The 27,824-nt window shown below is 44.6% G+C and overlaps 1 protein-coding gene across 5 annotated transcripts in view; it reads right to left on the minus strand.

The window, feature by feature from the left end:
* kmt2d (lysine (K)-specific methyltransferase 2D) overlaps positions 1 to 27,824 on the minus strand; it is a 37,251-nt gene that overhangs the window by 3,922 nt on the left and 5,505 nt on the right. For 4 of the 5 annotated variants that reach the window (XM_044352503.1, XM_044352501.1, XM_044352500.1 and 1 more), the window contains exons 7-51: positions 27,356 to 27,527; positions 25,671 to 25,785; positions 25,298 to 25,476; positions 24,879 to 25,183; positions 24,626 to 24,745; positions 23,683 to 24,485; positions 23,418 to 23,531; positions 23,183 to 23,296; positions 22,933 to 23,037; positions 22,663 to 22,844; positions 22,217 to 22,381; positions 21,902 to 22,011; positions 21,720 to 21,764; positions 21,422 to 21,610; positions 21,126 to 21,314; positions 20,914 to 21,036; positions 19,634 to 19,755; positions 19,396 to 19,531; positions 19,198 to 19,284; positions 19,019 to 19,096; positions 18,752 to 18,910; positions 18,519 to 18,588; positions 18,165 to 18,403; positions 17,963 to 18,036; positions 17,450 to 17,500; positions 15,729 to 17,357; positions 15,474 to 15,647; positions 13,777 to 13,916; positions 11,092 to 12,887; positions 10,900 to 11,008; positions 9,482 to 9,563; positions 9,323 to 9,389; positions 8,972 to 9,204; positions 5,859 to 8,843; positions 5,615 to 5,764; positions 5,341 to 5,505; positions 5,068 to 5,215; positions 4,869 to 4,950; positions 4,600 to 4,772; positions 4,261 to 4,385; positions 4,033 to 4,168; positions 3,077 to 3,198; positions 1,567 to 2,938; positions 1,299 to 1,435; positions 874 to 1,004 (exon numbers count right to left, since the gene is read on the minus strand). In XM_044352503.1, coding sequence (XP_044208438.1) covers positions 874 to 1,004; positions 1,299 to 1,435; positions 1,567 to 2,938; positions 3,077 to 3,198; positions 4,033 to 4,168; positions 4,261 to 4,385; positions 4,600 to 4,772; positions 4,869 to 4,950; positions 5,068 to 5,215; positions 5,341 to 5,505; positions 5,615 to 5,764; positions 5,859 to 8,843; positions 8,972 to 9,204; positions 9,323 to 9,389; positions 9,482 to 9,563; positions 10,900 to 11,008; positions 11,092 to 12,887; positions 13,777 to 13,916; positions 15,474 to 15,647; positions 15,729 to 17,357; positions 17,450 to 17,500; positions 17,963 to 18,036; positions 18,165 to 18,403; positions 18,519 to 18,588; positions 18,752 to 18,910; positions 19,019 to 19,096; positions 19,198 to 19,284; positions 19,396 to 19,531; positions 19,634 to 19,755; positions 20,914 to 21,036; positions 21,126 to 21,314; positions 21,422 to 21,610; positions 21,720 to 21,764; positions 21,902 to 22,011; positions 22,217 to 22,381; positions 22,663 to 22,844; positions 22,933 to 23,037; positions 23,183 to 23,296; positions 23,418 to 23,531; positions 23,683 to 24,485; positions 24,626 to 24,745; positions 24,879 to 25,183; positions 25,298 to 25,476; positions 25,671 to 25,785; positions 27,356 to 27,527 — 14,002 coding nt within the window. The remainder of the gene's footprint in view (positions 1 to 873; positions 1,005 to 1,298; positions 1,436 to 1,566; positions 2,939 to 3,076; positions 3,199 to 4,032; positions 4,169 to 4,260; positions 4,386 to 4,599; positions 4,773 to 4,868; positions 4,951 to 5,067; positions 5,216 to 5,340; positions 5,506 to 5,614; positions 5,765 to 5,858; positions 8,844 to 8,971; positions 9,205 to 9,322; positions 9,390 to 9,481; positions 9,564 to 10,899; positions 11,009 to 11,091; positions 12,888 to 13,776; positions 13,917 to 15,473; positions 15,648 to 15,728; positions 17,358 to 17,449; positions 17,501 to 17,962; positions 18,037 to 18,164; positions 18,404 to 18,518; positions 18,589 to 18,751; positions 18,911 to 19,018; positions 19,097 to 19,197; positions 19,285 to 19,395; positions 19,532 to 19,633; positions 19,756 to 20,913; positions 21,037 to 21,125; positions 21,315 to 21,421; positions 21,611 to 21,719; positions 21,765 to 21,901; positions 22,012 to 22,216; positions 22,382 to 22,662; positions 22,845 to 22,932; positions 23,038 to 23,182; positions 23,297 to 23,417; positions 23,532 to 23,682; positions 24,486 to 24,625; positions 24,746 to 24,878; positions 25,184 to 25,297; positions 25,477 to 25,670; positions 25,786 to 27,355; positions 27,528 to 27,824) is intronic. The other variant, XM_044352504.1, reaches the window with a different exon arrangement.

Here is a 27,824-nt window from a genome sequence, read left to right on the forward strand (position 1 = left end):
GCTTTTTGCTTAAGGGAGGGTAGTGTGACTTTTTTTGGGAGAACAGGGGAGGGTCTCAACTTTTTTCTCATATCAGATTTAATTTATTCTTCTCATGTGAGATTAATTATGTTTTTATTAACAATAAAATAGTTTTTAAAAACAATTGTATTATGTTGGACATTTATATATTATATTATTATTATTATTATAAATAGATCATTTCGGGTGAGGAAAGTGCAGTTTTTACATAATCAAGGAGAGGGTCCAATAAAAATGTTAAAGATCCCTCCAGACATATTTTAAGATGTATATAAAATACTCTACTTTGAATAATTATTTGTGTCTAATATAGTTTTTCCACAAAAAAAAGTAAAATTATCTTGTTAAAATCCTTAAAATAACATATACATCATCTCCCTCTTTAAAAATCCCAGAATATGTGAATAGCAAATATATATTTCATCTCAAAAGTTAAACTACTGGACACAAGATCCTAGTCCATTTTCAGTGTATGTGCACTGGAGGCTTCAAGTTTCCACATCACACTTGTGCAAGTTGAATATTGGACCACGATTGGCTTCCATACTATTTGTGATGTCACAAATCCTGCTTGTAGGCCCACCTCTTAAAATCAGATCTTCAGTGAGCAGAGAAACTTTCCACTTTCAGCAGATGAAAGTGAAAAACAGCTTTCTAGTTTCAAACTCTGCACATACATCGTTCTGCACAGTGAAGCTCAAACATTCAACTGTAGAACAAGAAGCAGAACACATTTTTGAGTGGAGGGGGACTTTAAAAAAGGTTGGGGGGAGTGTCTTACTTTTTCCAACATAATGAAATAAAAGTTTCAGCCTCCCTCCACATCCCTGTTATTTTCATACTGTGCCTTACCTCTTGCAGTGTGTGGCGACCTTGGCCTCAGAGCGAGCACAGCCAGTGGGATTGATCATCAGAGGGAGCTCCATCAGTGGGTGACGGCCGTATCGGAAAAGGTAGTTCTGGCAGTTCTCCACTCCAGGCAACTAAAACGCAACGAAGTAACACAAATCATGTTAATTGTGCACTTTGTAGACCCATTATATCATAGCCAACATGTGTGGCTATGTACCCATACTTACTTTATTTTTTGTTAACAATGGAACTATTTGTATACTCATGTTTATGTTGACTATTAGAGGCAGATGTCAAGTAGTCTCACAGTAGTATGTGTGGGTATTGGCTTGTAAAGGGGCTTCAATTATAATCTGGAGACATGACAATTATAACGTGGAGACAAAGTGACTTTTTCTTGCTGCTAATTCTTAGCAAAATCTTACCGACTCAGTGATACGCATGACAGCATGAACTGTGAGGCCATACATCTCCTCTCCCTTGACATGTTCAGTGAACAGCTTCAACATGGATGATTCATCTCGGAGTTTAGCCACCTGTTTAACAACCCGGTCCCAGATCCCTAAAGACAAAGATGGTGAATTAATTCAGTCAGCGGTTAAAAGAGTTATTATAAGTAGAAACAGACCACAGTAGACCACAACTGAGATATATCATACTACATTAGAGTAGGAGCAGTATATAAGGTCTTACCCTCTGGAGTAGTGTCACGGTACTGTAAATCCTCCATGCCATGCTCCAGAACACGCACCTCGAACAGGGGATGACTATCATCCTCGCTGATGCGGCAGCGGTAGCGACATCGCTTGTTGGGCACGCGCGTGCTCCAGTAGATGCGTGTGGCCTCATACCCGACAGGGAAGATGGCAGTGGGTGAATGGAAGTTGCTCATTTGGGAGGGAAGCAACTGGCCAACAGCGTGAAAGATGAGACCGCCAACACGGAAAAGGTGGATGCGGTCACCTCGCTGTAAGATGCTGGCAATCTGCTTCACCTCATCACGCTCAATGTAGACACGCCGTAAAACAGCAAACGTGCTGAGTTCATCTTCACTGGGGCCCTTCAGCTTATGCTGGGTGCACAACATTGTCTTGTCCTTGAAGAACATGCAGCGTGCCCGAATTGCACAGGCGAAGTGGTAGACATTTGGGCAGCGCAGTCTGTTGCAGCTGTTGGTGGCACCTGTTTTCTGGCAGTATGCACACAGAGTCCGCAGTCCACGACGCAGGGCCACCTCTACGTTTATGAGGGCACCCCCCTGCGTCTCATATACCTCTGTGGACCACAGGGCACAGTTGAGGTGCACCCACAGGTCCACATCAATGTTAAGCAAGCGTGCAGGCCCATCTGTGGCTCCATCACCTTCCTCGTGGCAGAAGCAGCATTTACGTTTATCCCGAGGCAACTTGTCTGGTCGTAGAGTAATGCGCAGGCGCTCCATCAGCTCAGCCACCTCACGGCTGCTCTCTTTCTTAGACCCACCCTTACGTATTGTGATGACAATCTGAAGACGCTTCCAGCGAATCCCCTTCCATTTTTTCACTTTGGGGAGTATCACCTCCTCATCAGGGGACAGAGGCCTGCGCTGCTTGACAGCCTTAGGGGAAGACTCCATGGTGCTGGGAGAATCTCTAGGAGGTTGTGCTGGATCAGTGACCGATTCCTCCTCCTTGGCAGCAGGACTCAGATGATTTTCAGTCTGAGGAGGAGGATCAGGAACTGCAGAAGCAGTTGCTGGATCAGTGACTGTTTCTGAAGCAGCAACTTCAGACTCTGTGACATCAGTTGGTTGAACAGCATCAGTAGGAGGATCAACATCCTGTTCAGCCTCAGTCTTGATCTGGACATTGGCGGGACTGGAGGGTGAGGGGGATGGAGAAGCTGATTTTTTGGAAGGTTCGACGTCACTCGTTGGAACTGGGGCAGATGGGGAAGGATGTGGAGGGGACGGCGATGGGGGTGGAGATTCCTCCACTGGTATAATTGGAAGGTGGCGCACATCCAAGTCATTTACCTTGGTTGTGTAACAGTGCTGGACTGGTTTGTCTTCATTCTCTGGGAATTCCTGAGAAAAATTCACATATGAGATGAGATACAGCTTTCAAGAAATATATAACGCAAATGTATAATACATGCTTAAAAAAAAAAAAAGAAGAAGAGAGATCAGTAATTCACAGTTCTCAAGAGCCTTGTAATGACTGACCTGTTTAATAAGTGCCAGAATGTCCACCTGTTTCTTCAATGTACAGCCTGGTAAAGACACATCAAATTGCCTTAGCCACTCATCCTGACTGGGTGAAGCGCCATCCTTCACACACAGAGCCCCTGAAAAACATGAACATCTTAACATTAGTCTTTATTTATGGATTAATAAAGTACATGTGTGTCCCTGGCAGTGTAGTCACTGACAGGCTTCGATCTATATGAGGCTATAAAAGGACAAGACTATGGCCACATTCAGACCAAATCCAGTAATGTGTGAAAATGTCGGCCCTCCTATTCATTTGAATGGGAGCAGCGCGTTTTCACTGCGGGAGTGGGGACAGCATAAGGCTCAGCAAAAATCTGCAGCAGCCATCCAGCAAAAAATTTAACTAGAATCAACCTTTGTCGGAACGCATCCTGATGTCACGTTGCATTGGCCAATCACATACAAGTGCAAGCACACACTCCTGGTGGGAAACTTTGTAACATGAACGCCATGTTTGACTGTTTACCTCTGGTCATTGCAACAAAAGATAAAACAGTTGCCACTGTGATAACTTTCCAGAGTTGTAAAATCTTGTCCGTTAGTTTTACAACCCACTTTGCAGTGTTTTGCCTTCCTATCAGTCCTTAAATGCATTAATCTGTAACTCCAACTTGACTTTGATCATATTTCATTGTCTCACCGGTACCTCAAACAACACACTGACCTTTTGTTCCTTTCAATATATTTTCAAGTAGAACTGTATGATTTGGTGTGGCAGGGTGACATGAAAAATGTCCTGAGTCAAATTCATATCTTGTTGTGACCTACAGTACCAGTCAAAGGTTTGGACACACTTTCTCATTCAAGGGAATGGGAAGGTGTGTCCAAACTGGTACTGTATAAAATAAACATCCTAACTTAATTGAACAACAGAGAATCCAAATTAACAGTAGTTTATAAATGCATACCTGACTGGCTGGGTCCTTTCCCAGGCCCATCCACTCCAGGCATGTCAGGGTTTGGGGGAGGGAAAGTCACCTCATAAGAACCTGGCATCCTTATCTTGAGTAGCTGGGCCATGGCCATCATCACATGGTTCAGTTTCTGGAAAAAAAAAAGTCAGTTCAAGTTTTTGTCACCTTTGGATGAAGATAAAGAAAAGTTAAACAGGGTGCGATTATATCATGGCTTAGTACCTTGGCTGCAGCGGAGGACAATGTGAAGGTAACAGACACCTCGTTACTTTTGGCCTTGTCCCAGTGGTTGGATGTGGAAACTGCCTTGCTGTCAGCTCCTTCAAATGGTTTGCTTTCTGGGAATGCTAAAAGAGAACAAAATGTGAAAATTCATCTTTATTAATGTCAGTTTCATGTCAGCAATATAAATCGATTTAATGGTAAAATTACTTAAGACTGCAGTAGTAAAACATAACGCATCAGAATCATGTTCAGAATAGATTTCTCTTTAACATGCTCATATGTCTGAAGAATGTTGCTGTTTATAGAGAGCACATGTAAAATTATTGCAATTTTCACCTGGGATGGCAGTGCGAGGAATGAGGGGGATGATGGGGGATATTGCTCTCTCTGTATCCTCCTCTTTAGGCTCCCTCAGGTGAGGGAAGCGTGGGGTTTCATCTCCTACATTACTCTCAGGGGATGATGCCGGGATGATGCTTTCTGGGGCATCCTCATCGTCACTCTCCATCCTGTCAAAAAGACATTTCCTACGTTCATAGCCACTCAGCAACAACAAATCCATGTATTGTGGTTGACAAAGAACTCGGACACTTCTCCTGTCGTACCTGATGTCCTCGTTCTGGTTATGTGGTGGGGTGGGGAGAGCTGCTAGAATGTCTACACTCTTCACCTCTTCTGTAACAGATTCTGCAGGGGAAATTGTAGAATATTAGGAGGAACCCCAATTACTGCACAACTGCAGATAGATTTTAGACAAATATTCAGGACAAACATTAATTTCATGCCAAATCCCCCAGTGTTTACCCATTGGCGCTTCTGCTGGCTCAGTGTCTTTCTGACCCTCAGACAACTCCTCCCCAGGAGTCACTCCATTGAGCAGCTTGTGCTGTACAGAAGGCGGAGGCGTAGGTGGGAGGGAGGATGGTGGTGTTGGTGGGTTGCTGAGATTACTCTGTGAGGGCACAAAACAATATGCTCTTAAAACAACTTTGCTGTGGAAGTAGCATTAATGAATAACCAAATATTGTCACAGCCTGCAACAGTTAACCATGGGTACATGTTGCAGCTTAGTTATACCTTAGTGAGTAACTGAGAATAGTAGTCTGGGATATTGTCCAGCATTGCATTTCCAAAGGATCCTTTGAGTTGGGCTTTTCCATTGGCTGGGCTGCTTCCAAAAGGGGCAAAAAGATCCAGACTAGCAGTGATGGAAGGTTCCATTAGGGGCAGCAGAGAGAGACCCTGAAAGGTAAATGTCCATTAGTCTACATGATGTGGAATAATGAAACACTCTTCAAAAACCCAATGTCATATATCATTTAAGACATTATTTTTTTTGCCATCCATTTACCTGTTTGAGTTGCTTTATCAGGGCTTCAGCACTTTTTCCAACTTCTTCCTTCTTATTCTTTTTCCGTGAGTTAGGCCCACGGTCTCCAGCTGCCTTATTAGTGCGCTTTGGCTTTTGTACAGGAGCCCTTTTTGTTATAGACTGCAAATCCTGTAAGAGTCGAGAAAATAAATGAGAGGTTCTTTCCCCACTTACAACATCATGATGAGGACAAAAAGAATGAATGCAGTAAAATACAACATACCTCCATGTTGCGTGGAGTCCCTTGAAGTTTTTGCTCCAGCATTGCTAGTTTGCTGTTGATGTGGCCATTAATCTCATTGTGGATGCCTTCAGAAGGCCTCTGAGCAACAACCTGAAGGTTCTTGGTTCTCAGGAGTTTCTGTAGTAGTTGCTGTCCAGTCTCAGATCTAGTGCCTTGAGTCCCAGGGTCTCCAGCCATGTTTCCAGCATTAATAAAGCAAGCGTTGTTCCCAGAAGAAACCATGTCACCTGTTACTTCTCGCTTTATAGCCCCAGAATCCTCAGAACCCTCTCCCGCACCATCACACCGAACCTCCCTTGGTTCCTGTTTAATGTTCTGCAGGGTCATCTTGCAGATATCCCCCTCTCTAGAGCCATGTTGTGTTTGAAGAACATGGCTCTCTTTAACCTGCTGTGACTGTTGCTGAACATTCAGTCCTTTCTGTGGCCCATTAGGAATAACTGAGGCTGCCTGACATGTTTCATTGCCTGAGGTCTGAGTTTCTACTTTCAGTCCTGGACAATCAATTGGACTCTTGGCTCCAGGTGACCTGAGTGGAGATGCCTTGACTTGGCTGTATGGACTCCCCCTTCCAGCCCTACTGTCAGCCATGGAAGGTGAAGAGACATGGGATGAATGGGGTGAGGCTGGGTGGGCTGGGCTCATGCCAAACGGACCTCTTGGAGAATATGCATTGGATGGGGAACCCTGCATGCGGCCTGCTGCAGCTGCCATTAGAGCTTGTTGTTGGTTCTGGTTGGGAGTGGGTGGACGCATCCCCATAGCCTGGTTAAATGCGTGCCGTTGTGGATCCCCAGGCGAGTTGGCTAATGGCTGGCGTGGAGATGTTGGCCTTACCATACGACCCTGATCCATGGGGGATCGTGGCACTGGTACTTGACCTCTCATAATATGTTGCTGCATCATCTCTCCTACTTGCGGCTGTTGTTGCCCAGGAACCATCATCCCCTGCTGTATCTGAGGAGCAACACCAGGTTGTTGGCCCAACATGACTGACTGTTGCTGAGTGCCCACTGTTCCTGGCTTCCCCATGGCTCCATACGGCATCTGTTGGCCTTCCATCCTTGGCATCTGCTGCCCAACTTGCGGCACCTGTCCAGGTGGCATGTGAGGTCTCAACTGACTGTGCTGGCCTTGACCCATTGACATCCGCAGCATCTGTCCTTGCTGGAGCTGCCTCTGGGCAATCATAGCCTGGATATGCTGTATCTGCTGGTTTGGGGGAAGATTGCGGAGCTGAGGATTCTGAGCAATAATAGCCTGGATGTTGATAGGGGTGCGGATCTGTCCAGGTGGAACCCCAGGCCTCTGTGCCATCATCCCTTGCTGCTGGGCTCGAATCATGCCCATCATGGCCTGTTGTTTTTGCTGCTGGGCCATGAGGGCTTGCTGTTGTGGACTATGGCCCATCACAACAGTCTGTGGCTGTCCAGGATGGTTCTGGCCTATGATCTGCGGCTGGATGCTGGGATCTTGTGACTGCTGCATGGCATTCTGAACAGTTTGTTGTTGCTGCTGAACTAAGAAATCAATTGGTTTTCCTTCCTCTTTAATAGTCATCAAATTGGGCTTGTCAGCACTAAGTGAACCTTGCCTCTGGAGAGTGAGTGGAAGCTGTTGCTGCTGTTGCTGAAGAACACCAGTTTGTTGGTTTGCAACCAAACCTGATTGTTGCTCAGACTGAGGATTTGACTGTTGTTGCTGGGCCATATAAATCTGGTTTTGATGCTGCTGCTGCTGTTGTTGTAATTGCTGTCGACCCAAGTCAGTTTGATGATCATTTGCAGAGCCTAGTTGGGACAACTGATTGGGAGTGGATGGTCCACTTTGCTGTGGTGATGTTCTTGTATCTGGACTGAGAATCCCACCCTCTTTGGGGCCTGAGTTTTGGCTGTCCATAGCTCCCTGTGGCTGGGGTGTGATACTTCCTGCTGAAGGTGAGGAACCCATCTGTGGCGTAGAAGGTTGGGACAGCCGTCCTTGTTCTTGGTTGGATTGACTGATCAATTGTGTTGGTTGTCTTTGCTGTGCCATCTGCTGCTGCTGAAGGTGGGCCAAATTCTTCTGCTGTTGCTGCTGCTGCTGAGAAGCAAGCATGCGTTGGGCCAGAATGTTCTGTTGTTGTGGAGTCAACTGAGCCTGGGGACCCCTAAGGCCAGGATGACCTGGAGATCCAACCATTCCCTGCTGACCCATGATCAGCTGAGGCCTCTGTTGTTGTGGAGGTGCAACTGGCTGGTTCCCCATAATTCCTGGTTGAGCTGCCATCATGGCTTGAGCATGGTTTATGGGTTGGCCTCCTATAAGGTTCTGTGGCTGTGGACCAACAGACTGGCCTCCAACCATTCCTTGTGGAACCTGCACCATGCTCTGCTGGTTGGCCTGGTTGGCTAGCATCCCCTGTTGAGTGTTTGCTTGTTGTTGGGCAATAAGTGGGTTCCCCATCACACCAGACTGTGGCTGAGCAATTAAGGCAGACTGTTGACTTGGGTGTGGCATCGGTTGCTGGCCCATCATCACCTGCTGTTGCTGCTGCTGTTGCTGGAGCTTCGCCATCTGCATCCTATGTTGATGCTGTCTTTCTTGGAGAAGCCTGGGGTCCGCACCCTGCATTGCAGGCCCCTGTGGGAAGAATCCTGTTGGAGCTCCAGGAGGACCCGGGGCCCTGGCACCACTGGCTGCAAGAGCTGCAGGGAGCTGGGGTTGGGCTGCTCCAATAAAGGGCTGCCCTTGGGGCATTCTGACAGGCATTCCACCTTGGGGCACCATGCCAGGGTGCTGGCCCATTACTGGCGTCCCCTGTTGGCCCATCATCATCTGGCCGGGCATCTTGGGAAACATGTGAGGGGGGCCACCCTGTGCAGAATGACCTGGGGTAAGAAGTCCTGAGCCTTGCTGATGCTGCTGCTGCTTGCTTCTGTACTCTGCAATGAGATTGGTGTGCTCCTTCTGCTGCTTGCGTACCTAAAGAGAATAATTATGTACAGACATGAATTTGCATATCAAGATGCCATGTATTTTTGCTGTGGACAAGTTGGTTAACATGTCATGAAATTTTCTGCAACTAATCAGATTCTCCAAAATCTACACACCTGATCAAGCTGTTTCTGAATTTTGCTCTGCTCTTCTGTCACCAACTTGAGTTTCTCCGCATCTGCCTCAGCAAACTCCCTGCCAGCTTTCTTAGCAGTGCGTTGCTTAGCACACAGTGCCTTGCGTGATTTGCGATGAACTCCAATCTGTTCCTCCAAAAATTTTAACTGCATCTGGAGTAACTGCTGGGTATGAAGAAGCCATTCTTCGTATTGGTGCTGTTCTGCGTCATCTGTAACAAAAGAGGATAACTTAAAACATCCACATGGCATGCTTAAGGGGGCAGCAATATAACATCTTCCAAATAACCAAATATATTTCCAATGAGAGTCAGCACTGGTAGAACATACTGATGATTCCTTGCACAAACTGGGGAGGATTAGGTCTTGACTGGGTGGGATCACTTGTTTCGCCCTCCTGAACACAAAAAGAAAGCATTTAAATAAATCAGCCACATAATACATTAAATTAAATTTAATGTATCACTTCTGAAAAGCAAGACCGCATACCTTTGGAGGTCCAGATGAAAGTTGACCTGGATCTGTGCCTGGAGCAGAGGCCAGCCTCTGAGCAAGCAGAGAAACTTGTTGCCTGGAGAGAGAGCGAAACATATAATGTATAACAATACCTGCAGTGTACTGAACAATCGTCTATAAGGGTATGTAATTTTGAAACCACTGTGCAAAAAAGTAGCAAATTACTATGGTGTTACCACTACCTAGCGGATTCTTGTGATGAAATCAGACACTAGACATTACAACTGTCACACTGCTGCATACTGGCTTAACTCCTTTTGGAAGAGGAGATATGCATTTTTAAAAATAATTCCTAGCAAACAGTTATGCCAGTAACACTGCAGATCTTGTAGTGTCTCTCAAGTTACACAAAGTTTTCATCCAAATGTTGCTAATTTGCATTTTTGTTTGTTGATATTTTATAAAATATGTGCATGTGTCTCCATTTGTTAGTTTTATGCTTATGTTTTGAACAGCATGTAACAATGCTACAATATTAAAAGAACACCAGTGCAGTTTTTCAGGGGTGCACAACACTACATTTGCTTACTCTGTCTTGGGGAAGTGTGGCAATAATGACTCAGGTAATCCTAATTTTGTAACTGAAAAAAATAGTGATTGTGTTATCAACATGTTGAGAGGAGTTGATTCAATTGAGTCATATCTTACTGGACTGCATTACACTGGAAATGCAGGCTTTGCTAATTCTGTGATTCTATGAGAAAAATATTGGAAAAGCAAGTGAAAATGAAAAGAGGTCCAAAATGATGAACTGCTATAAGTGCATGGATGTAATGGTTACAAGTTGACCTGTCTGTATTTATACAACATAGGTGGCTAAACAGCCTGTATATGCAGAGCCTTTAACAAGGTATTGTTTGGTGGCAAAATGTATTATCACTGTGGGTGTCAACATCTACACTAAGCAAAACTTCCTGTTTTTAACATCTGCCATCATACCAAGCTACCACTAAGACATTCTTGCAAAGGTCACCAGATAACAGGGAAAGTAGTTGATCCCCAAAATCAGTACTCCAACTCTTTCAAACATTGAGCCCCTCTTCCTACAGAACTTGCTTTGTTTTCACTAATGACTTGGTAAACATTCATTTTCATGAATGACTGGCCATGTGGCATTTTTGTCAGCATCCCTCTTTTTATTTTCTGTTCTTAGTCTTATATGTGGAGTGAACATATGCTTTGCTGGGTTGCAGCAATGTGCTCATGTTGTGTTTACAGATGAAGAAAGTGAATATTTTTAAACAAATTTCTGTCATTTCCATTCAGGTTTTTGTATGGATATCAAAAATGAACCAAAAATTGTTGAATAGAAAATGAAAAATTGGACACTGACTGAAATTGAAAGGAAAATGTCCAACTTATGTATAGAATCTTTACACAACAAAAAGTACCTGTTAATGCCAGGGGGACCACCCAACACTCTCTTGATACCCTTAAGTGCCACCATCTTTGCCTTGGCAATGGGATCCATGATGTCATCAGTAGCAAATTTGTCTAAATCTACGATAAAAGAATAAGACATCTGTTGATATGGTATGATTAGAACATCATTACATAGATTAATGACAAGCCACGGTGCTTACCTTTATCTGGGAAGAAATTGTTGGCCAGAGGTGACTGTTTAACCACTGGTTGTGGCTGCTGTTGATGACTGAGACCTGTATGGATCCCTGGTTGCCCCATTCTCATCATGGCTTGCTGTTGGGCCATGGCCATGTGAGGTGGGGGTGCCATTCCAGGACCCATAAGCCTTTGCTGCTGCTGCTGCTGCTGCAACATGTGTGGAGCACGGGGTACCATCCCTGGTTGAGCCATCATTCCTTGGGCAGGTGGGCGGTGGTGTGGTAGCATTATCTGCCCAGGTGCCTGCGGGTTCGGTTGTTGACTTGGGAGGCCAGGAAAATGAGGTGCCATGCCTCCCTGGTGGAGAGAGTTAAGCTGTTGCTGCTGTTGTTGCTTTTGCAGTTCCTTCTTCTCGTGCTCCAGCAGATCTTGTATTAGAAGAGGCAGTTCACCATCCAAAGAGCTCTCTACCTTTGCCAAATCTACAGCAGGCGAGTGCTGTCCCCCTACATCAGGTAGCCCCAGAGGATCATCACCAATATCTGTATGTGGAGCAGCTGTAGGAAAAGGCGATGGATCAGCTTGACTTGGCAGAGGGTATGGGATTCCCCCTAATCGAACAGAATTGAGTGAAGCTGACTGGTTTTCTGGTTGTGCAGGCTTAGCTGATGGTGTGGTCCCACCAAGAAGCATGGACACCGCTTCTCCCATTTCATCTTTCACAACAGTCTGTCCTGGCTGGAGCTGAGGGGTCAGACCTCGGTCTTCTACTTTGACTTTGGAGATATCTGCAATTTCTACCGAGGGCAGTTGGGTAGCTGACCCACCTGCAGTGGCAGGCGTTGCTGAGAGAGACTTTTGCCCTGGTTCCACCTTGGGCTTCCCTTCCACTTTAACAAGTACAGATCCAGAGGAAGATGAAGGTGTTTCACTTTCTGCTTCTACCAACCGCAGCTGATCTGAGAAGACATCTTTAGGGTCTCCTTGGTCGAGTTCAGGGTCGGTGTAAGCCAGCAAGTCAAACTCATCACTGTTAAGCAAATCATCTAGATGTGGATCATTGGTTTCAAGATTGTCTAGGTTTCCTAAGTCATCATCTCCTTTGTCTGGGTCCAAGTCAAGAGCCAAATCATCCTCATCCTCCACACCCCCATCCCCTGGGGCATCCCCAAGTCCCTCAAGGTCAGGCTCTGGCAGTTCCTCACTGTTTTCTACTGTGGCAGGCTGGGGTTCTGTGACTAGGCTTGGTTGTGGAAGTTGATGCTGCTCAGAGCTAGGAGTGTTGGGAGTCAAAGTAGCTGCCTGAGGCTGCAGGTGGTGGGGCTGTTGTGTTACTGGGCCTGCAGACTGCTGAGGCAATAAGACTGACAGTCCACCCTGCTGTAACCCCAACTGTGAGTCACTGCCCCCCTCTGCTTGAATGCCAACAGCTTGAGCTATAGGATGCTGCTGTACATAAGGTGCTGCCATCTCTTGTTGTGTGACAAAGAGACGTGGTCTGGGCTGGGGTCCACGAGGCATAAACTGGGGTCGCAGGGGTAACCTCTGTGAGTTGTGTCTCAGTTCAATGAACTGTGGTGGGGGTCCTTGACCCATTGGCTGCATAGTCTCTCCACCATGTCCCGGTATCATGGTGTGGGGATTGGCCACACCCTCCATACCCTGGATGTTGACAGCAGGGTTGAGATTGTGCCTTACACCCATAGCTTCCATGCCAGGCTGAGGGAACCTCCTTGGACCTGGAGCTTGGCCCTGCCACTGAGGAGGGAATGGTGGACGGGCAAACATGCCCTGAGGTTTGGTGGGCCCTGACGGCCTGAAAGACAGAGAAGCATAAAAGAAAATGATTTCAATTTAAAGATCCCCTCCAGAAATGTTTGAAACATATAAAATACTTTCTTTTGAATAATGTCTGTCTTATACTGAAACTCTGCACAGTGAAACTCAACCATCCAAGTGAAGTAACAAGTAAAATGCATTTTTGAATGGAGGGAGATTTTAAATAGTGTTTATATGTTACAGGTTTTGTGGATGTAAGGGCTGGGACTAAATTAAGGTACTAATTATTCAAACACACACAGGCACACTACCACATACAATGTCAGTGTATCCATTGCTAGCTGTCTTACAGCTAACATCTATAAAGTCAGTACATTGGCCATTTGGTGTGAATTAACACAAACTGTCCAGCTGTAAAATTTGCACAAATGGCACAAGGCAAAAATTTGCTTTGCCGTCTGTCTGAACACACCTCAGTGGGGGGAAAATTTCTAAATGTGGAAGACGAACCAAGTAAGGGATAATGCTCGACAAGGTAACCATTATCAGGAATGAAGTTTTTCATAAGCCATAACTCAGTTTCACTGGTAACACCTGGGGGTTTGACTAATACCTGGAACAATCATTACTATCCTATAAGGTTCTTATGCAATGGAATGTTGTTCATTAGCTTAGTTTATTAACATGTTGCAATAAATTGTAAACGGAAGCTTTGACTGCGTCCCTGCTGCTATGGTTACTCATTTTAGCCAGTGAATTCATTTAGAACGGTGAACAGACAGTTTCACTGGAACTACTTAGTAGGTGTCCATTATCAGAAATTAACGGACACCCTGCAGGCAATCAGAATCAAGTATTCACCCAGACCATGGTCAAAGTTTTACTATTTCACACCAATTGTGATTCTACTAAAATTAATTGCTTACCTTAGTGCACTAGGATCCATGATGGCAGGGGTTCCTGTAGGTGGTGGGCGAATTAGCTTGTCCTCCATGCCTCCAACAGCCATGGGCATCTTCCCTACCACAGAAGCCTGAGCTCCAGCAGTAGTAACAGCAACACGATCCTAAAGGAAGTAAAAACAGCAAATAGACGTAAATGCACCATTCCTTTTATTTGTAATACTTTGTCATTTAACTTGCACTGATCATCAGAGAGATCGAACAGCATTTGTACAGTGTGAGCAATACATTTCATTCATTTTTTGTTATCTGAAAAGGTGGGTTTTTAGCCTGCAGTGGAAGATGGGCATGATTTCATTCCTCTTCTGTGGAGCCTGAGATGAGAAACTACAGAGTTCTCTGAGTGATGGGACGGTGGAGGAGCACAACAGAACAGAATGGTGCAACTGTAACTTTAATTAAGTCGTTCAGTTTCTTTTTCATCAACTCTTCAGCACATACCTGCTGGGATTTTACACTGGCCATACAAAGACATCTTCCTAATTGCTACATCACACTGTTGTCAAGATGTTGCATTTGTAAGGTTTATGTCATATCACTCAATCTGCCTCATTCACCAATATGTGCATAGAAATGTTCTTACTTGGCGCACAAAATAAGTGTGCATGCAAAATTACCATCAGATTCATGACACGTGCACATCGGCCAACTTTGTTCTTACCACCGTGCGTATGTTAATGAATCAGAATCATTCTAAATTGACAGGCCTGTTATTAGTAATTAACATACTACCACACCCCCATTTCTCTATATAAGGAAAGCTCTGTTGGAGCAGTGCAGCAGTGGAGAGAGCTGTCATGCATTGTAAAGAGGGCCGTGATGATAAAAATGTACAAAAACTTCACCGCTCAGAAGTAGAAGCCAGAAAAGGCAGATTTGGCAGGTAAATATGTCATTAGTACAACCGTTTGGAGCCTGATTGTGAACACAGCCTGTATACCTGTTGCACAACTGCGTCCGTAACAAAATAAAAAGTTGGTAAATGTGTAGATCTGTTGAATTGATCTAAATAAATCTCTACTGCTGCGCCGGGTGCACATCATGTTTCATCTCTGTCCACAACAGACCATGATGTAGTGAAAGCAGAGCACCCTTCCCTATGCCACTACTGAACTGTCTGTGAGGACACTGAACAGGCTGCTGGTTAACCAGCTACATATATTATGGCCAAATCTGATGGGGGAAATTAATCGCTGTCACGTTGAAATATGGAAATTCCGATATATAAGCTACTGTCATCTAAAAGTGGGAACAGGACAATTTTAATATATTAATAATTTCATTACATTTATAATGATTATTTATGGATTACAATATCTTAGCCTCTAATTTTACAATTACTAAAGTAAGTGTATTATTAGCAATTTCACACTTTTAAATGTTGCATATTTAGGCCCAATCATTCTTTAAATAATTGTTGTTGTAATGTACAGTTTATATTGAATAAATAATGACTATATCATTTTTTAAGACCGTAGGATGTTCATGATTTGTGCATATGCATGGTCTACGGCAGTTCTAAATTTATTCACAGAGAAAGAACAAATTCAGGTAAGCACATATTGATGAACCCCAGGTTTGTGCTTAAAACATTCCTACACACAATTTAAGCACAGATTTGTGCGTACACACTGTTTGTGAATGAGGCCCAATGTGTGTACCTGTGGATAAGGTGGTGGTGCTCTGTGGGTCTTGTCTTGTTGAAAGGCACCCATCTCTCCTCCAGACCAGCCAGGGGACGCGCTGCCAGCAGCAGCAGCAGCCGCCTCCTTTTCTTGTCTAATGGAGTTTCTTTGCATTTGTTGTCTGATTAAGAATTCCCTTAGTTTCTGGCGCTAAAGAACACAAAAGATATTGATTAGCAAAACATCTAGATGTTGCACAGAATGATTGTCCCTTGGCTAATACTTTGATACCTGTCTGTGCTTCTCCAGCTCAGAGGGGCTAAGGCCCACTAATGCAGGGTCCTGCACTGCTGAAATGTCAGGCATTTCTTGAGTGCCCGGCAAAGCTGGCTGATGAGGTGTTTCTGGAGGGCGGACAGCTGGTAGTTCTTGAGATCCAGAAGGAGGTGGCCCCTTAGAGCTGAAGCTGTCTGCCCCTGTAGTCTGTTGAGTTTGTGGGTGTGGTTGCTGTAGCTGACCCTGGACCATCTGACTCTGCTGTTGGGTTATCTGAAAGCCTCCCGTGCTGGGGCTGCGGCTGAAAGGAGGAGGTGCTGACAGTTTACCAGAGAGAGGATCCCCTATGGAACTGTTGGTGGGATGGGGTGGAGGTGGCTGGTTAGGATGAGGTGAGCCTTTGTAACTTGTATTTCCCTCTGGGGCAACAGAAATGGGACGAGGTGGTTTGTGGATAAAAGGGTCTCTAGATTGTGGTCTTGAAGGTGGCTGAGAACAATTGTCTGGAGACTGGAAACGAGGGGTGGCAGGAGACTGGACAGAGTAAGCATCATTGGAGAGGCCACCAGGAGTGTGGGGAGACTGAGAGCTGCCCTGGGACTGTGGGCTGGAGGGGACTCTAGGGCACAGTTCCTGTTGAGCTACAGGGTGTCTCTGGGGCCCAAGAGAACAATTATCACCTGACTGCGGTCTTGGAGTTAATGGTGACTGAGTGTGAGGGTCAGAGAAAGAGTGAGAGGGAGACTGCCTGTAGCCATCAGAGTGGTGGCTAGGGGAAGCTCCAGGATGAAGTGTCCCACCCTCCCCTTGGTGCATTCGTGGTGTCATAGGTGCCTTGAATAAACCATCCCCAGAGTCCAGCATCCCAGCAGGGGAGCCAGTGGCTAAGTCAGGTCTTCCAACTGCAGAGGAGCGAGGAGAAGGTGCACTCATATCAGCCCTGTACTGCCCTGTGCTCGCAGGTGAGGACGCCACTGCCGAGGGTGATGGGGATGAACCATATTCTGGCCGTCCCATCCCTTGCTGGGTTCTGAAAGGTTCTCCATAGTGGGAATTGTGGGGTGGCGAGAAGATAGGCGACTCCCCAAGCCCAGCACCTCTTGAATGAGGACTTTCTGGAGGTCCTAGGGACTCCTGAGAGCCTTGCTGTGATTGCGGTAAATGACCCTGTTGCTGCTGCAGCTGTGATCTGAAGTAGGGGTCAACCTGCTGAGCCCGTCTAGGGGTTCCAGGAGTTCCTGGTTGCATGTCAAAGGGGCCAAGACTGGCTGGCCGTCCCTGAGGAGGACCCTGTGGGCCGGAAGCGGAATAACCTGAGGAAGAGGCCTGTAAGGGGCTGGCCCCAGCATAGGAGTAGGGTGTGGTTGGGTGGGAGTGAGAATGGGGTGACTGAGGAGGAAGCTTAGCCAAGGGATCTGTCCGGATTTCAGCTGACCCCGGGGTCTTAACAGGTCCATCTGAGAAAAAGACAGAGGATGATCCTGAATCTGGAGGGAAGGGAAATGGGCTTCCTGCAGAGCTGGGCTGGGAAGAGATGGACGTAGAGCCTGAAGGTGGAGGGATCTGGAGGTGTAAACTGGGCCGTTCTCCCTTCACACGCCCTGGCTCCGTCTTGACTGGCCTGCACACCTGACTCTCTGCCTGCTGTGAGAAGAGGGGAGTACAGAGGAAACATGAACAGCCGTGCAGGACTCTAATTTGGTACCTTTCATTCAGCTTGACAATACAAAACTCACCTTCTGTGCCTTGTTGATCCTCTGAGCTGCTCGGTTATCTTTGGCCTTTTGCTACAGAAAGAAATTAGATATTAAGATAAAAATGTCGAGAAACTGAAAAGTATTTTATCTGTAACAAAAAATAATCATAGTTTTGTTCAATGGCAAAAACATCATACATTGTGTAGGCTGAACCTGGATAATCCTAATGCCCAATTTCTCATTGGAGTTCTAAATAAGCAGTACCCACCAGTGATGATGTCAATGTAACAGACATTTCAAATTTGAGTTGAGTTTGAGTCAGTTTTCTGTATTTATCCATTTATCCCTTGAGGCTTTCCACATAGAGGTAAAAGTAGTAGTACCATAAGCCTCTAGGGAGAATATGACCAAACACAGAAAAACCAAAAGTACCTGCCGTCACTGACTACATTTTAGGAAATTGTGTTACAAAAGAACTGCAGGAAAGTGTGAAGTTAATATAAATCCATCTTTGGAAGACTTACAAAAAAAAAAAAAAGAGAGAGAACCTACCAGATATGGAACCTTGTCAGCAGCTGACACCTTCCTCCAGATCTTCATGATTTGCTTACAGCGACTAGCCCAGTCTGACAGGGGAAACATGAAACAGCTGCTAAATATCCAACCGTGATATAAACCTATACTTTGAAAAAGCATGACTGTTTGTTCTAATAATAGGTTGGACATGTTCGTATAGTAATTCTTCCACACTCACCTGGGTAGTCCTGTTTGAGGGTGGGAAAGTTGGTATTGGCATAAAGCACAGGGGAAATGGTTGAGAGTTCTCCCAGCTCCTCATCTTTCTCCCAGCGCTGGAGACTGCGCTGATTGTATGACAACCCATCACCCTCGGTCTCAGTGGGGGTTGGTGGGGAGGAGGGAGTTGCTGGAGTTGAGGGAGTAGCCCAGGGGCTCTCCTCACCCCCATCTGGACTGAACAGCCCTCCTCGGTCCCTGTAAACCATGTGATAGGGTACTGTCTTAACAAAGGGCTTACACGTGTCAATGTCAGGAACAACAGTCCATTTTAATTCAGAAACATTCAAAGAAAATTCTATATTAGTCCTACCGCATGTCAAAGAACGGTGACTGAGAGAGGCCAGGAAAGGCATCCATCATTCCAGCTGAGGGCAGAGACCCTGCAAGAGATTTTCCATGTAAGAATCCCAAGCTGAACTTCACTTGAATCTCTGAATCTCACTTGCATACCTAGTCCTTACAAAATCCTCAACCATACAACAAACAGAGTTTTGAACTTCAAAAAGGTTTTCATATGATCTACAAGCATCCCCTTCTACACACCTGAGAGGAGAGCTCTCTGTGGCAAAGTGCTACGATTGAGTTCTCCCTTACTGCCCTCCAAGATGGGCTTCATGCCCCCCAAAGAGGAGCCGTCTGACACTCCCAGAACCTTTCGGAAGAACTGCTCAGAGTCCTGACTCTCCACCCCTTGTGGAAGACCTTCCATGGAAGGACAACAGCATGTAAGGCATGTAACATCAGATATTAAATCTTTCCCTAACTTAATGTTGCAAACTGTATGCCAAAGTATCCTCTCAGGGGGATTACCTTCACTTTTTTCTGCATCAGAGTCGTGAAGATCAGTTGATACCTGGTCCTTGAGTGATGAGGATGGTGCAGAAACTCCTAAAAGAAAATGTACTTTGAATGTACTTTGAATCCAACCTGTAATTACCTAAATGCCATTACAATAAACCAGTTGCATCAGTTTCCATACAGACACTCACCTGCACCTTCTCCCTGAGCCTGGGGGGCCTCACCCCCTTCTTGCTTGACAGGAAAATTGTCTTCCACCACACAATCCTTGGCCTCAGCTAGTGAGAGAAGCACAAAGGTTATACACAATGTATTCCCCTTTTCCACACCCAGTATAACATATTATTTGCAAAGTTTTCATAATTCACAGATCAAGTTAGTGTTCTTACTCTCTGGGGAAGTAGTTTTGACCCCTGACGGTGCTGGTAATGAAGGTCGGACTAGGCATGTGCCTGGCCTCTGCCCAGGGGGTATCATCACAGCTTTCTTACTCAAGTCTATAAGTGTCTTTCCAAAGAAAGCCTCCTGCATGTGAATTACAAACATTTAAGATATGAACATTATATCACTTGATACCAGAAATTTCAAAACCATTTAAAGCATAGACTGCATAGAGAGACCACAAACCTGGAGATAAGCTGGAAACATGTCCTCAAGTTTGCTCTTCTTCCGGCCCCGACGTTTCTTGGCCTGTTCCTCACCTTCCACTGGTTTGGGATCCATAATGTTATCAATATCAGGGTGAGGTCCTATGGACATGAAACCATGAAATTTTGTTTCCTTAATTCATAATATTCACAAAAAAAATAGGGCCACGCTGCCACTGGTGAAGGATGATGACTGGGCATTCAGACAGAAAACAGCCTTGCCTTAAAAAATGCAAAGGGCTGTTTTGGTGGGGGCATGTTGCTACCAGCACAAGTTCAGACAACTTTGACTCTTTTGCAGAATGACCCAGCATTTTTTTGCCTGATCCCTTTGCATTGGCACCCCCACTGTGTCAACAGAGTAGCCTCACTAAATTGAATGAGGGGATAATTTTTCACACAAGGCTAATGTCAGTAGGGACGTGATGATTAGCTGCCAAACCACAGGGATATGTTGCTTTTTCACCGTGGTAAGAAAAAATCCATACCGTCACACCCCTAAATGTCGATCTCAAAACCTTAGGGCCTCAGAGATGAGAGACCATAAGCAGAAGGTCCCATATTCTGTAGCTGTAATTAGGGGTGTGACAGTACACAAAATTCATATTTCAGTATTTACCTCAGTTTTGGGGTCACAATTTGATGTTTTTGGTACAGCAGAAACAAAAAAAGGTAGAAAATAACATTTTGGTCTTTTATTTTGAAACATTTAAACATCCAACAATGGCTCATTTTTCATAGCAATTAATGAAACAGTTTACTTTTGCTGCAGTGGAAAAGGAAAACAACATTTCTGTTTCTTTCATGGATTCAGGACACCTGCTGCCAGCTCTTTTAAGCTTATTTATGGTCAACTATATGATCTACTATATATAAAGTAGTTGAAACTAGCTCCACCTCCAGCAGCTACAACAGTAACATGCTGGTTACAAACAGATGCTTCTGTATTATTAATCTAATGATGTCATATATGATAATATATCAGTCAGAGGGATCAAACCACTACTTTTACTTTCATACTTTTTAACTACATTTTTCTCTCAGAACTGGTTCTTATGACGCTGGGAGCAGGGAAACATCTAAAATATGCAAGGTAACGGTGCCCCAGGACCAGGATTGACAAACATTGCCCTAAAGCACTGAGCCCCCTCCCCACTTAGGAACCACTACTTTCTGTGATGAAAAATATGAGAATTATGGAATAACTTTATTATAACATTGAAATATTGGATGAAATTAATAGTCAGTGTTGTCACTAACCTTCCTCAATGGTTCTCTCTATTGGATGTCCATCTAACGTAGTCTCTCCAGCCAGCTGGGCAAAAAATTCTTTCTTCATTCGTGTGTGACACTTCCTTTGTCGCACCATGAAGCCTCCAATTCCTATTGCAATTTATTAACAAAATATTCATAAATTATTTACAAGTACTTTGGGCTTTTCTGAGTTATTTCGTGAAATTGTGGGAGCTTACCAGGCCTGTAGGGTTTCCGCTTTCTTTTTTTGCCGTCATCTGTCTCCTCTGCTCCCCCTTTGAGACCCTCGCAGTCAGCCATGCCTTCGGCGCCTCCCTCTGCACCCATATCCCTCTCAACACCACCTTCTCTGTCAGGGCTCCCAGGGTTCTCCATCTTAGAGTCACAGTCCATGGGCTCCCCACAGCCTAGATATACAAGATAACATTGAGTTTGCATAAATTGTTGCATTAAAGGCCAAAACACTCCTAAAAACTGTTCATACACCAAATGGATGAGCGAACAGTGTGCCAACCTTTTCCATCATCTCCTTCTCCTTCAACCTCCCTCAGGTCCATTCCATCAGAACCTCCTTCACAACACAAGTTGCCAAGACGGGAGCGACGCTGCCGTCTCTTATGCAGGGGAGACATGGAGATGCTGCGAAGCAGGGACATTCCTGATTCTGTCAGCCATACACCCTCCAACCGGTAGAACTGGGGCTCTGTAAAGTGACAATTGCAAATTCTAAGTGACCTACAATCAAACAAACAAAAGATAACAATGCAGAATGTGCTTATGATAAAAACTAAGAAAAAGCAAAATCCACTAACCTGGCTCTTTGATCTTTATTGAAGCCATAATGGCTGACTCTACTACTGTGAACAATGGCAAAAAGCAAGTGGAAAAAGCAAAGAAAATAATGTCATCAGTACGTACAAGAATGACCATGAATATTTTTGTAACCATAGTCTTCATGTCTTCAGTTTTAAAATAGTGTCACCCTGAGACTTACCCACAGGTTTTGGAACATATGGGGTGCAGGATGTGCATGCAAAGCCCTCATCAGAAGCTTGTTCCACCTCATCCTCTGTGTACAGACTCTCACAGACAGCATGCACCCATCTGCACAGGCACACAGAAATGCATTGATTCGCGTACTTTTCATAACAAATCACACAGCAAATCAAAGATCTTATGGAATAATTCATGATATGAAAAATACATAAATAATCCATTCCCCGCTAGTCTTCATTAGTTGCAGTCTAATGAATTCCTCAGTTTCTGTGTCTGGATTTGTGCATATGTAGTTCTAATGAGCAGCACCCACCGATCGCAGTGCTGACACTGCAGCAGCAGCTCCTCCTCCATGAAGTTCTCTCTGCATACTGGACAGGTGACGAGGCTGGCACAGGGGCCACAGTGGGTGTAGTTGTTCTGCCACTCACAGTGGAAACCCGGTGAGTTGGAACCACATTGTACGCAGCACACACACCTACACAGAAGAAGTGAAGCACACTGTAACAATTCTACAGCTAATATGCAAGATTAAAAAAATACAGATGCCGATTTGAGTGGTGTAACATCTTTTTGTTGCTACAGAAGCAAGAGGCAGAGAGATAGGCCTCTGAATTGCCAATGCAAGGCTGGGGCATGAGTGTTTTACATAATATGCAAATGTACATGTATTCATTTCCATTTGACCCCATTCAAAGTTACAAGGCTGAACGAAGCTTTGTGCTCCTTGAGTTTATCTTTTTTTTTTTTTTTTTTTACCATTTGCACTTCCAACCACCCTTGGGTACGGTGTGCAGGGGCGGGTCCAAGCAGTAGGTGTGATAGCTGACATCACAGTCATCACACAGCAGCAGACGGGAAGGGTCAGAAGCCTTTCCACACACCTCGCACACAATACATTCCAAACAGCGCCAGCCCTTCCGGAGCATCGTCTTGGTGATCTACAAAAGAAATCAGTTTGGATTTACCTGGATTAACAAAGTACAGAGATGAAAAAAAAAAAAGATCAAAGGATAACACTGTGCTTACTTTGCTGTTCACACAGTAAGGATGGTAACACTGCGCGCACTGAGCACAAGCCAGTAACTGCCCCTCCATACCCTTTCCAAAACTGCCACACACAACACACATATCCTGAAAACAGAGAGAACATGAGAAGAAATAAAACAGAGGAAACACAGAGTGTGTTTGCATTGTATTTAAGAGTGACAACTGTGGTTCTTGGTACAAGAAACGCCACAGGAAAACTGAAAATGTCAAACTACAACAAGAGCTATACCTGGAGCAGGACAAATTTATCAGTGTTTGAGAAAAGAACCACTGTGTTCTGCATGGTGTCATCTTCCTCATCATCTTCCTCCTTATTTATTCCAGTGTCTGTAGTCATGCTTAGCTGTGGACAAGGGAACGAACGACATAGCAAAAATATGTAATCAAATGAGAAATGGTAATTATGACCACATAAAAGTGAAAGAATTACATGCCATCTGAATGGTATATAAAGTACATCTCACCAAGAAGGCATCAATGCAGGAGGCCATGGCTTTGAGGCGTGACCTCCCACCACGCCCTCTCCCTCCACCACCCCCTCGAGGTCTACGCTTCCCAGGGAAACTATTGCTTCTCCCCTACAAGCAGAGGAAAAAAACATTTTAATGTAAAGTCACATTGTGACAACGTGACATCGACATCTTAAAAGCAAAAACAAGAGTTGAACGAAAATGTCGGCTGTTGAAACATAATCACTCAAACACGTATGTTTGTACATTGTGACCTCACCTGTTTGACCCGTGAGCGGCCTGGGGATCCTCTGCGTTTCACCTTCTCTCTGTCGCTTCTGAGGGGTTCGAAGGGAAGCGAGTCATCAGTCTCAGTGAGCAGGTTATCTGTGTGTGAGCGGCCAGTAGGTATAAGGCCGAACTCCATGGAGAGCTGAGGATCGGGTTCTCCAGGAGAGCCCAGAAAGCCACTGCTGCTCTCATCTCCATGGCTCATAATGGACATCTCGTCCAGCAGCAATTCTGGCTTAACCTCTCGCTCGAGCAGTTCCTGCTTTATGTCCACAATATGCCCTTCTCCTCTCAAGTTCTCATCATCCTCTTCTTCCTCCTCCTCTTCAGAGTGAGGTAGTAGCCTCCCCTCCATGTCCACAGCAGAGAGGGCCTCTTGTGTGTCTACTGATAAAGACAGAGGAGACTGGGGGTCCTGGCATGGACTTCTCTCCTGCTGATCAGACATGGGTAGATGCTCTGTTATGACCACAGAGGCAGAAGAAGCTGGTAACTTTGGTGGAGTCTTACTGAATGGTTCTGTCATAGGCACACCGTCAGATCCACTCTTTAATAACTCTGGTGATACTTCTTGTTCCACTGAGGGAGTGGCCTCCTGCTTCTCCACCTCCATATTTTCAGGGTCCTGCTCTGACACTGGTGTTGGTTCTGCTGTAGGCTTGTTAGACTGTGTCTCTGCTATGGAGTCCTGGGATGGGGCAGCTCGGGTCACCTGGCTGACTGCCTCTTCTGCTCTCTCTTCGTCAGCAGGTAGACAAGAGGCTCCCTGTTCTGTTGTTGCACATTCTACATCTGAGAATAAGGAATGCATGGTTATTAGTGTTATCATTTACAAATCTATCATTAGTTACGGCACACCGTCATACAAATGATAAAGTACTTCTTTGTGTTCATTTTCAAATATGCATGTCCACAGTGGGTTCTGAGTTTACCTGTAGACTCAAGTGGAGCAGCGGGTACCTCAGAAGTTGATTCTTCTTTTGCTACCTGTGGCTCCTCCTCCATGGTTGTGTCCCCAGTGTCTGTTGTCTCAACAACTGCAGCCTCCACCCCTGAAGCCAAAAGAAATTAACTTACAAAGGCACTCCTCAGACATAAACAAGACACTGTTTTACTAGTCCAATAAAATTCATAACTAGAATATCTTGTAAGTCTTGTCTTATGTTGTGTCTGACTCAGACTTACCCAACTCCATGGGTGTTTCTTTGTCAACCTTGGCTTCAGTCTGACCCATCACTGATGTGCCTCTCTGTCTTGATGTTACCTCAGATAAGTCTTTCTGCTCTTCTGTCATCATATCTGCATCAGTTTGGATTGTCATCTCCACCAAATGCACATGTCCTTCAGTCTCCTCAGATGCTTCTCTGGTTTGTGTCTCTGCTGTGTATGCTTGAGTGGCAGGCTGCTGCTCATGATCCTCTTTGCAAAGCAGGCAAATGCACTTGGCTTCTGGAAGCTCCCCCGGTAAAGCACACTCACTGTGCACCCACCTAAAACAGTAAAAGAAATCATCAAGATGGAATATTTTATGACAACATGAGCGTCAAGCCCACATATGACAACAACTTCCAATGAATGCTATTGCGTTTGCACACTGAATTAACCTGTGGCACATGCTGCAGCACTGCAGAGCGACAGATGGGTTGGCAGCTCTGCTGCACACGCCACACATAGAGCTGCGGTGATGCTGGCAGCCCTCACACACGGCGTAGTTGTCAAACCACTGGGCCAGACCTGGCAGCACCAGTCCACGGACACCACACTCCGTACATACACGACACCTCTGGCAAAATACAGGTAATGGGGAGAAAGCGTAAACGAAATGATCAAGGCACCACATGAAGCTACCTCTCTTTTAAGTAAAAACATGTTATGATTGTCTGACAGTCTCCAAAAAGTAAGTGAACGTGTTTTCACAGTAAGTTTCCAGGGTAAGGGGATCTCTTTGTACAGACGTAAATGACAAATGTGACTTACTCTGCATTTCCATGGGTCTGAGGGAAGAGAATCCATGGCTGGCTGGAGACAGAAGGTGTGATAGCCCTTATCACAGGCATCACATACCAACATTTTTGAGTCTTCTCCTGGTTGTCTATGAAATTGAAGAATCAAGACATTATTCTCAAAAATGGAAAACAAAGCTTGAGTAAAATAGGACAAATGTCTTTAAGACTAGGTCAAAACCTAGTAAAGGGCTGGAATGTGTATGAAATGTTTGAAGATATATGCTTAGATTTGTTTGTTTACATGTAATATAAGATGGCAACATCTTCAAGAATTTCATTTTATAAATCTAAAATTTGGCTAAAATAATAAGCAAATTGACATAAAATTTAAAAATGAGACATTGTTCGTTGTTGGAGAAATTAAAATTAAAATATACTAATTGTGTTCTTTAAATAAAATTTTCTTACCAAAATATATTTTAAGCTCCGACTGAAAATCAGCCCAAAACATTGTCACATGTACACACTGAATGAATACAAAAAGAGCATTTATCTTCTATATTAGGAATAAATGTGATAAGCAACATGAAAGCATTTAATGCCAATTGACTGTGCTTTAATTACAGTTCTGTGCTCATTTTGGGAGACAGGCACACTATAAAATCTTCATATGAATACAGAAGCCCTTCACAGTTAAATAGCTGTTTTACAAGCAAAATGTTGTTAAACCGATTTTCAAAAAATAATGATTTGATTCTGTTTGTGATATTGACATTATTCCATAAAAACATCTGTGAGGAGAACAGTTGTGCTTATATAGAAGGGACCAACACATAAGAAAGTTGAAGAGTTTGATAAGAAGTTTACCGACAGCTTAAGGGCACATTAATAACCTACTTTTTTTTTTTAAACAGAAAGATTGGGATAATATTCTACATACTTTTAGAAATCATTTGATCCAGTTAATTTTGATAATATGGTTGAATGGAAAAGAGTCCAAAACATTAAGACCTCCCACTGTTAGAGACATAGACAAAACCTCCTTTCTTTACCTTGTGTGGCTTATTTTTCCAAATGAAGTTAAAAAGCCAGTCTAAACAAGAGGTTAAATGTTTGGTAATATCAAAGGAGGAAAAGACATAAGAGGCTCTTGTTTTTGTATAATGGGCTGCTCAAGCGGCCCACATAACAACCGGCCCTGGCTCCCAATGACCAGTCCGACTCTGCCCCAGGAAGACGACGGAGATTGACCGGCTGGTCATCTCAGGAGTCGGGCTGCTGGCAGCTGAGATGACCGGCTGGCACTCGGCCAGCAGCTGCTCACATCTTCAAAAACGTCTGCGTTATTTGGATAAACTGACCACATAATGGGAATCTAAGTGGTTACTTTCTTGTCTGAAAAAATATTAAAACTTAATGAAGTGAAATATAAACAATCCTACAGCGAAATTTACAACAGCTTTTGACCTGGCTCCACCATTGCAGCCATTTGGTGTGAAATGCATCCTGGTATACTTCTGTGTACCAAGCTTCAGCAAACCAATGGTGTAACTTCATCACTCAACTACTCACTTAGTCAGTCATGGACAATTGCGCTTATAGGGCTGGCTCCGCTGTTGCGGTCCAGCCAAAAAAGAAATGCAAATGTCATGCAAAATGTTAAGCACTCTAAATCTCTTGCGTAGGGTGCAGTTTAACTCACAACGGTGAACTCACCTGCAAGTCTGGCACACTTTACACTCTGGGCACTGCCATCCTGCCCGCTGAATGGGCGTGGCACCAATCTCCAGGCAGGCGGCATGATAATGTTGGCCACAACCCGTACAGAACAGCAAGTCTGTGAGCTCCCCCGCTGAGTCACACACTGCACACCAAGCCTCTTCACCCGCTTTAAAAAATAAAAATAAAATCACATTAGGATGGTTTTTATTCTTTTTAGTTCAACTTGAAAGTCAATAGGGAATAGCTAGATGGCTAGTAGACACTTTTTAAAAAAGTTGCCTATTGTATTGCTTAGCAAAGTGGAGCATTGTCTACATTTGAAAACATTTAAACTTTTTAGAGACGAAAGATATTCCTTTGATTGCTATTTTCTAACTTTCAAGCAATGCAGACAGCTGATATTTTATGACAACAAAGAGCATAAAAATGTTCAAGGCCTTGGCAGAACAGCCCAAAGCTGATC

This window comes from Thunnus albacares, chromosome 5 (assembly GCF_914725855.1).
Source record: "Thunnus albacares chromosome 5, fThuAlb1.1, whole genome shotgun sequence".
Taxonomy (NCBI): Eukaryota; Metazoa; Chordata; class Actinopteri; order Scombriformes; family Scombridae; genus Thunnus; species Thunnus albacares.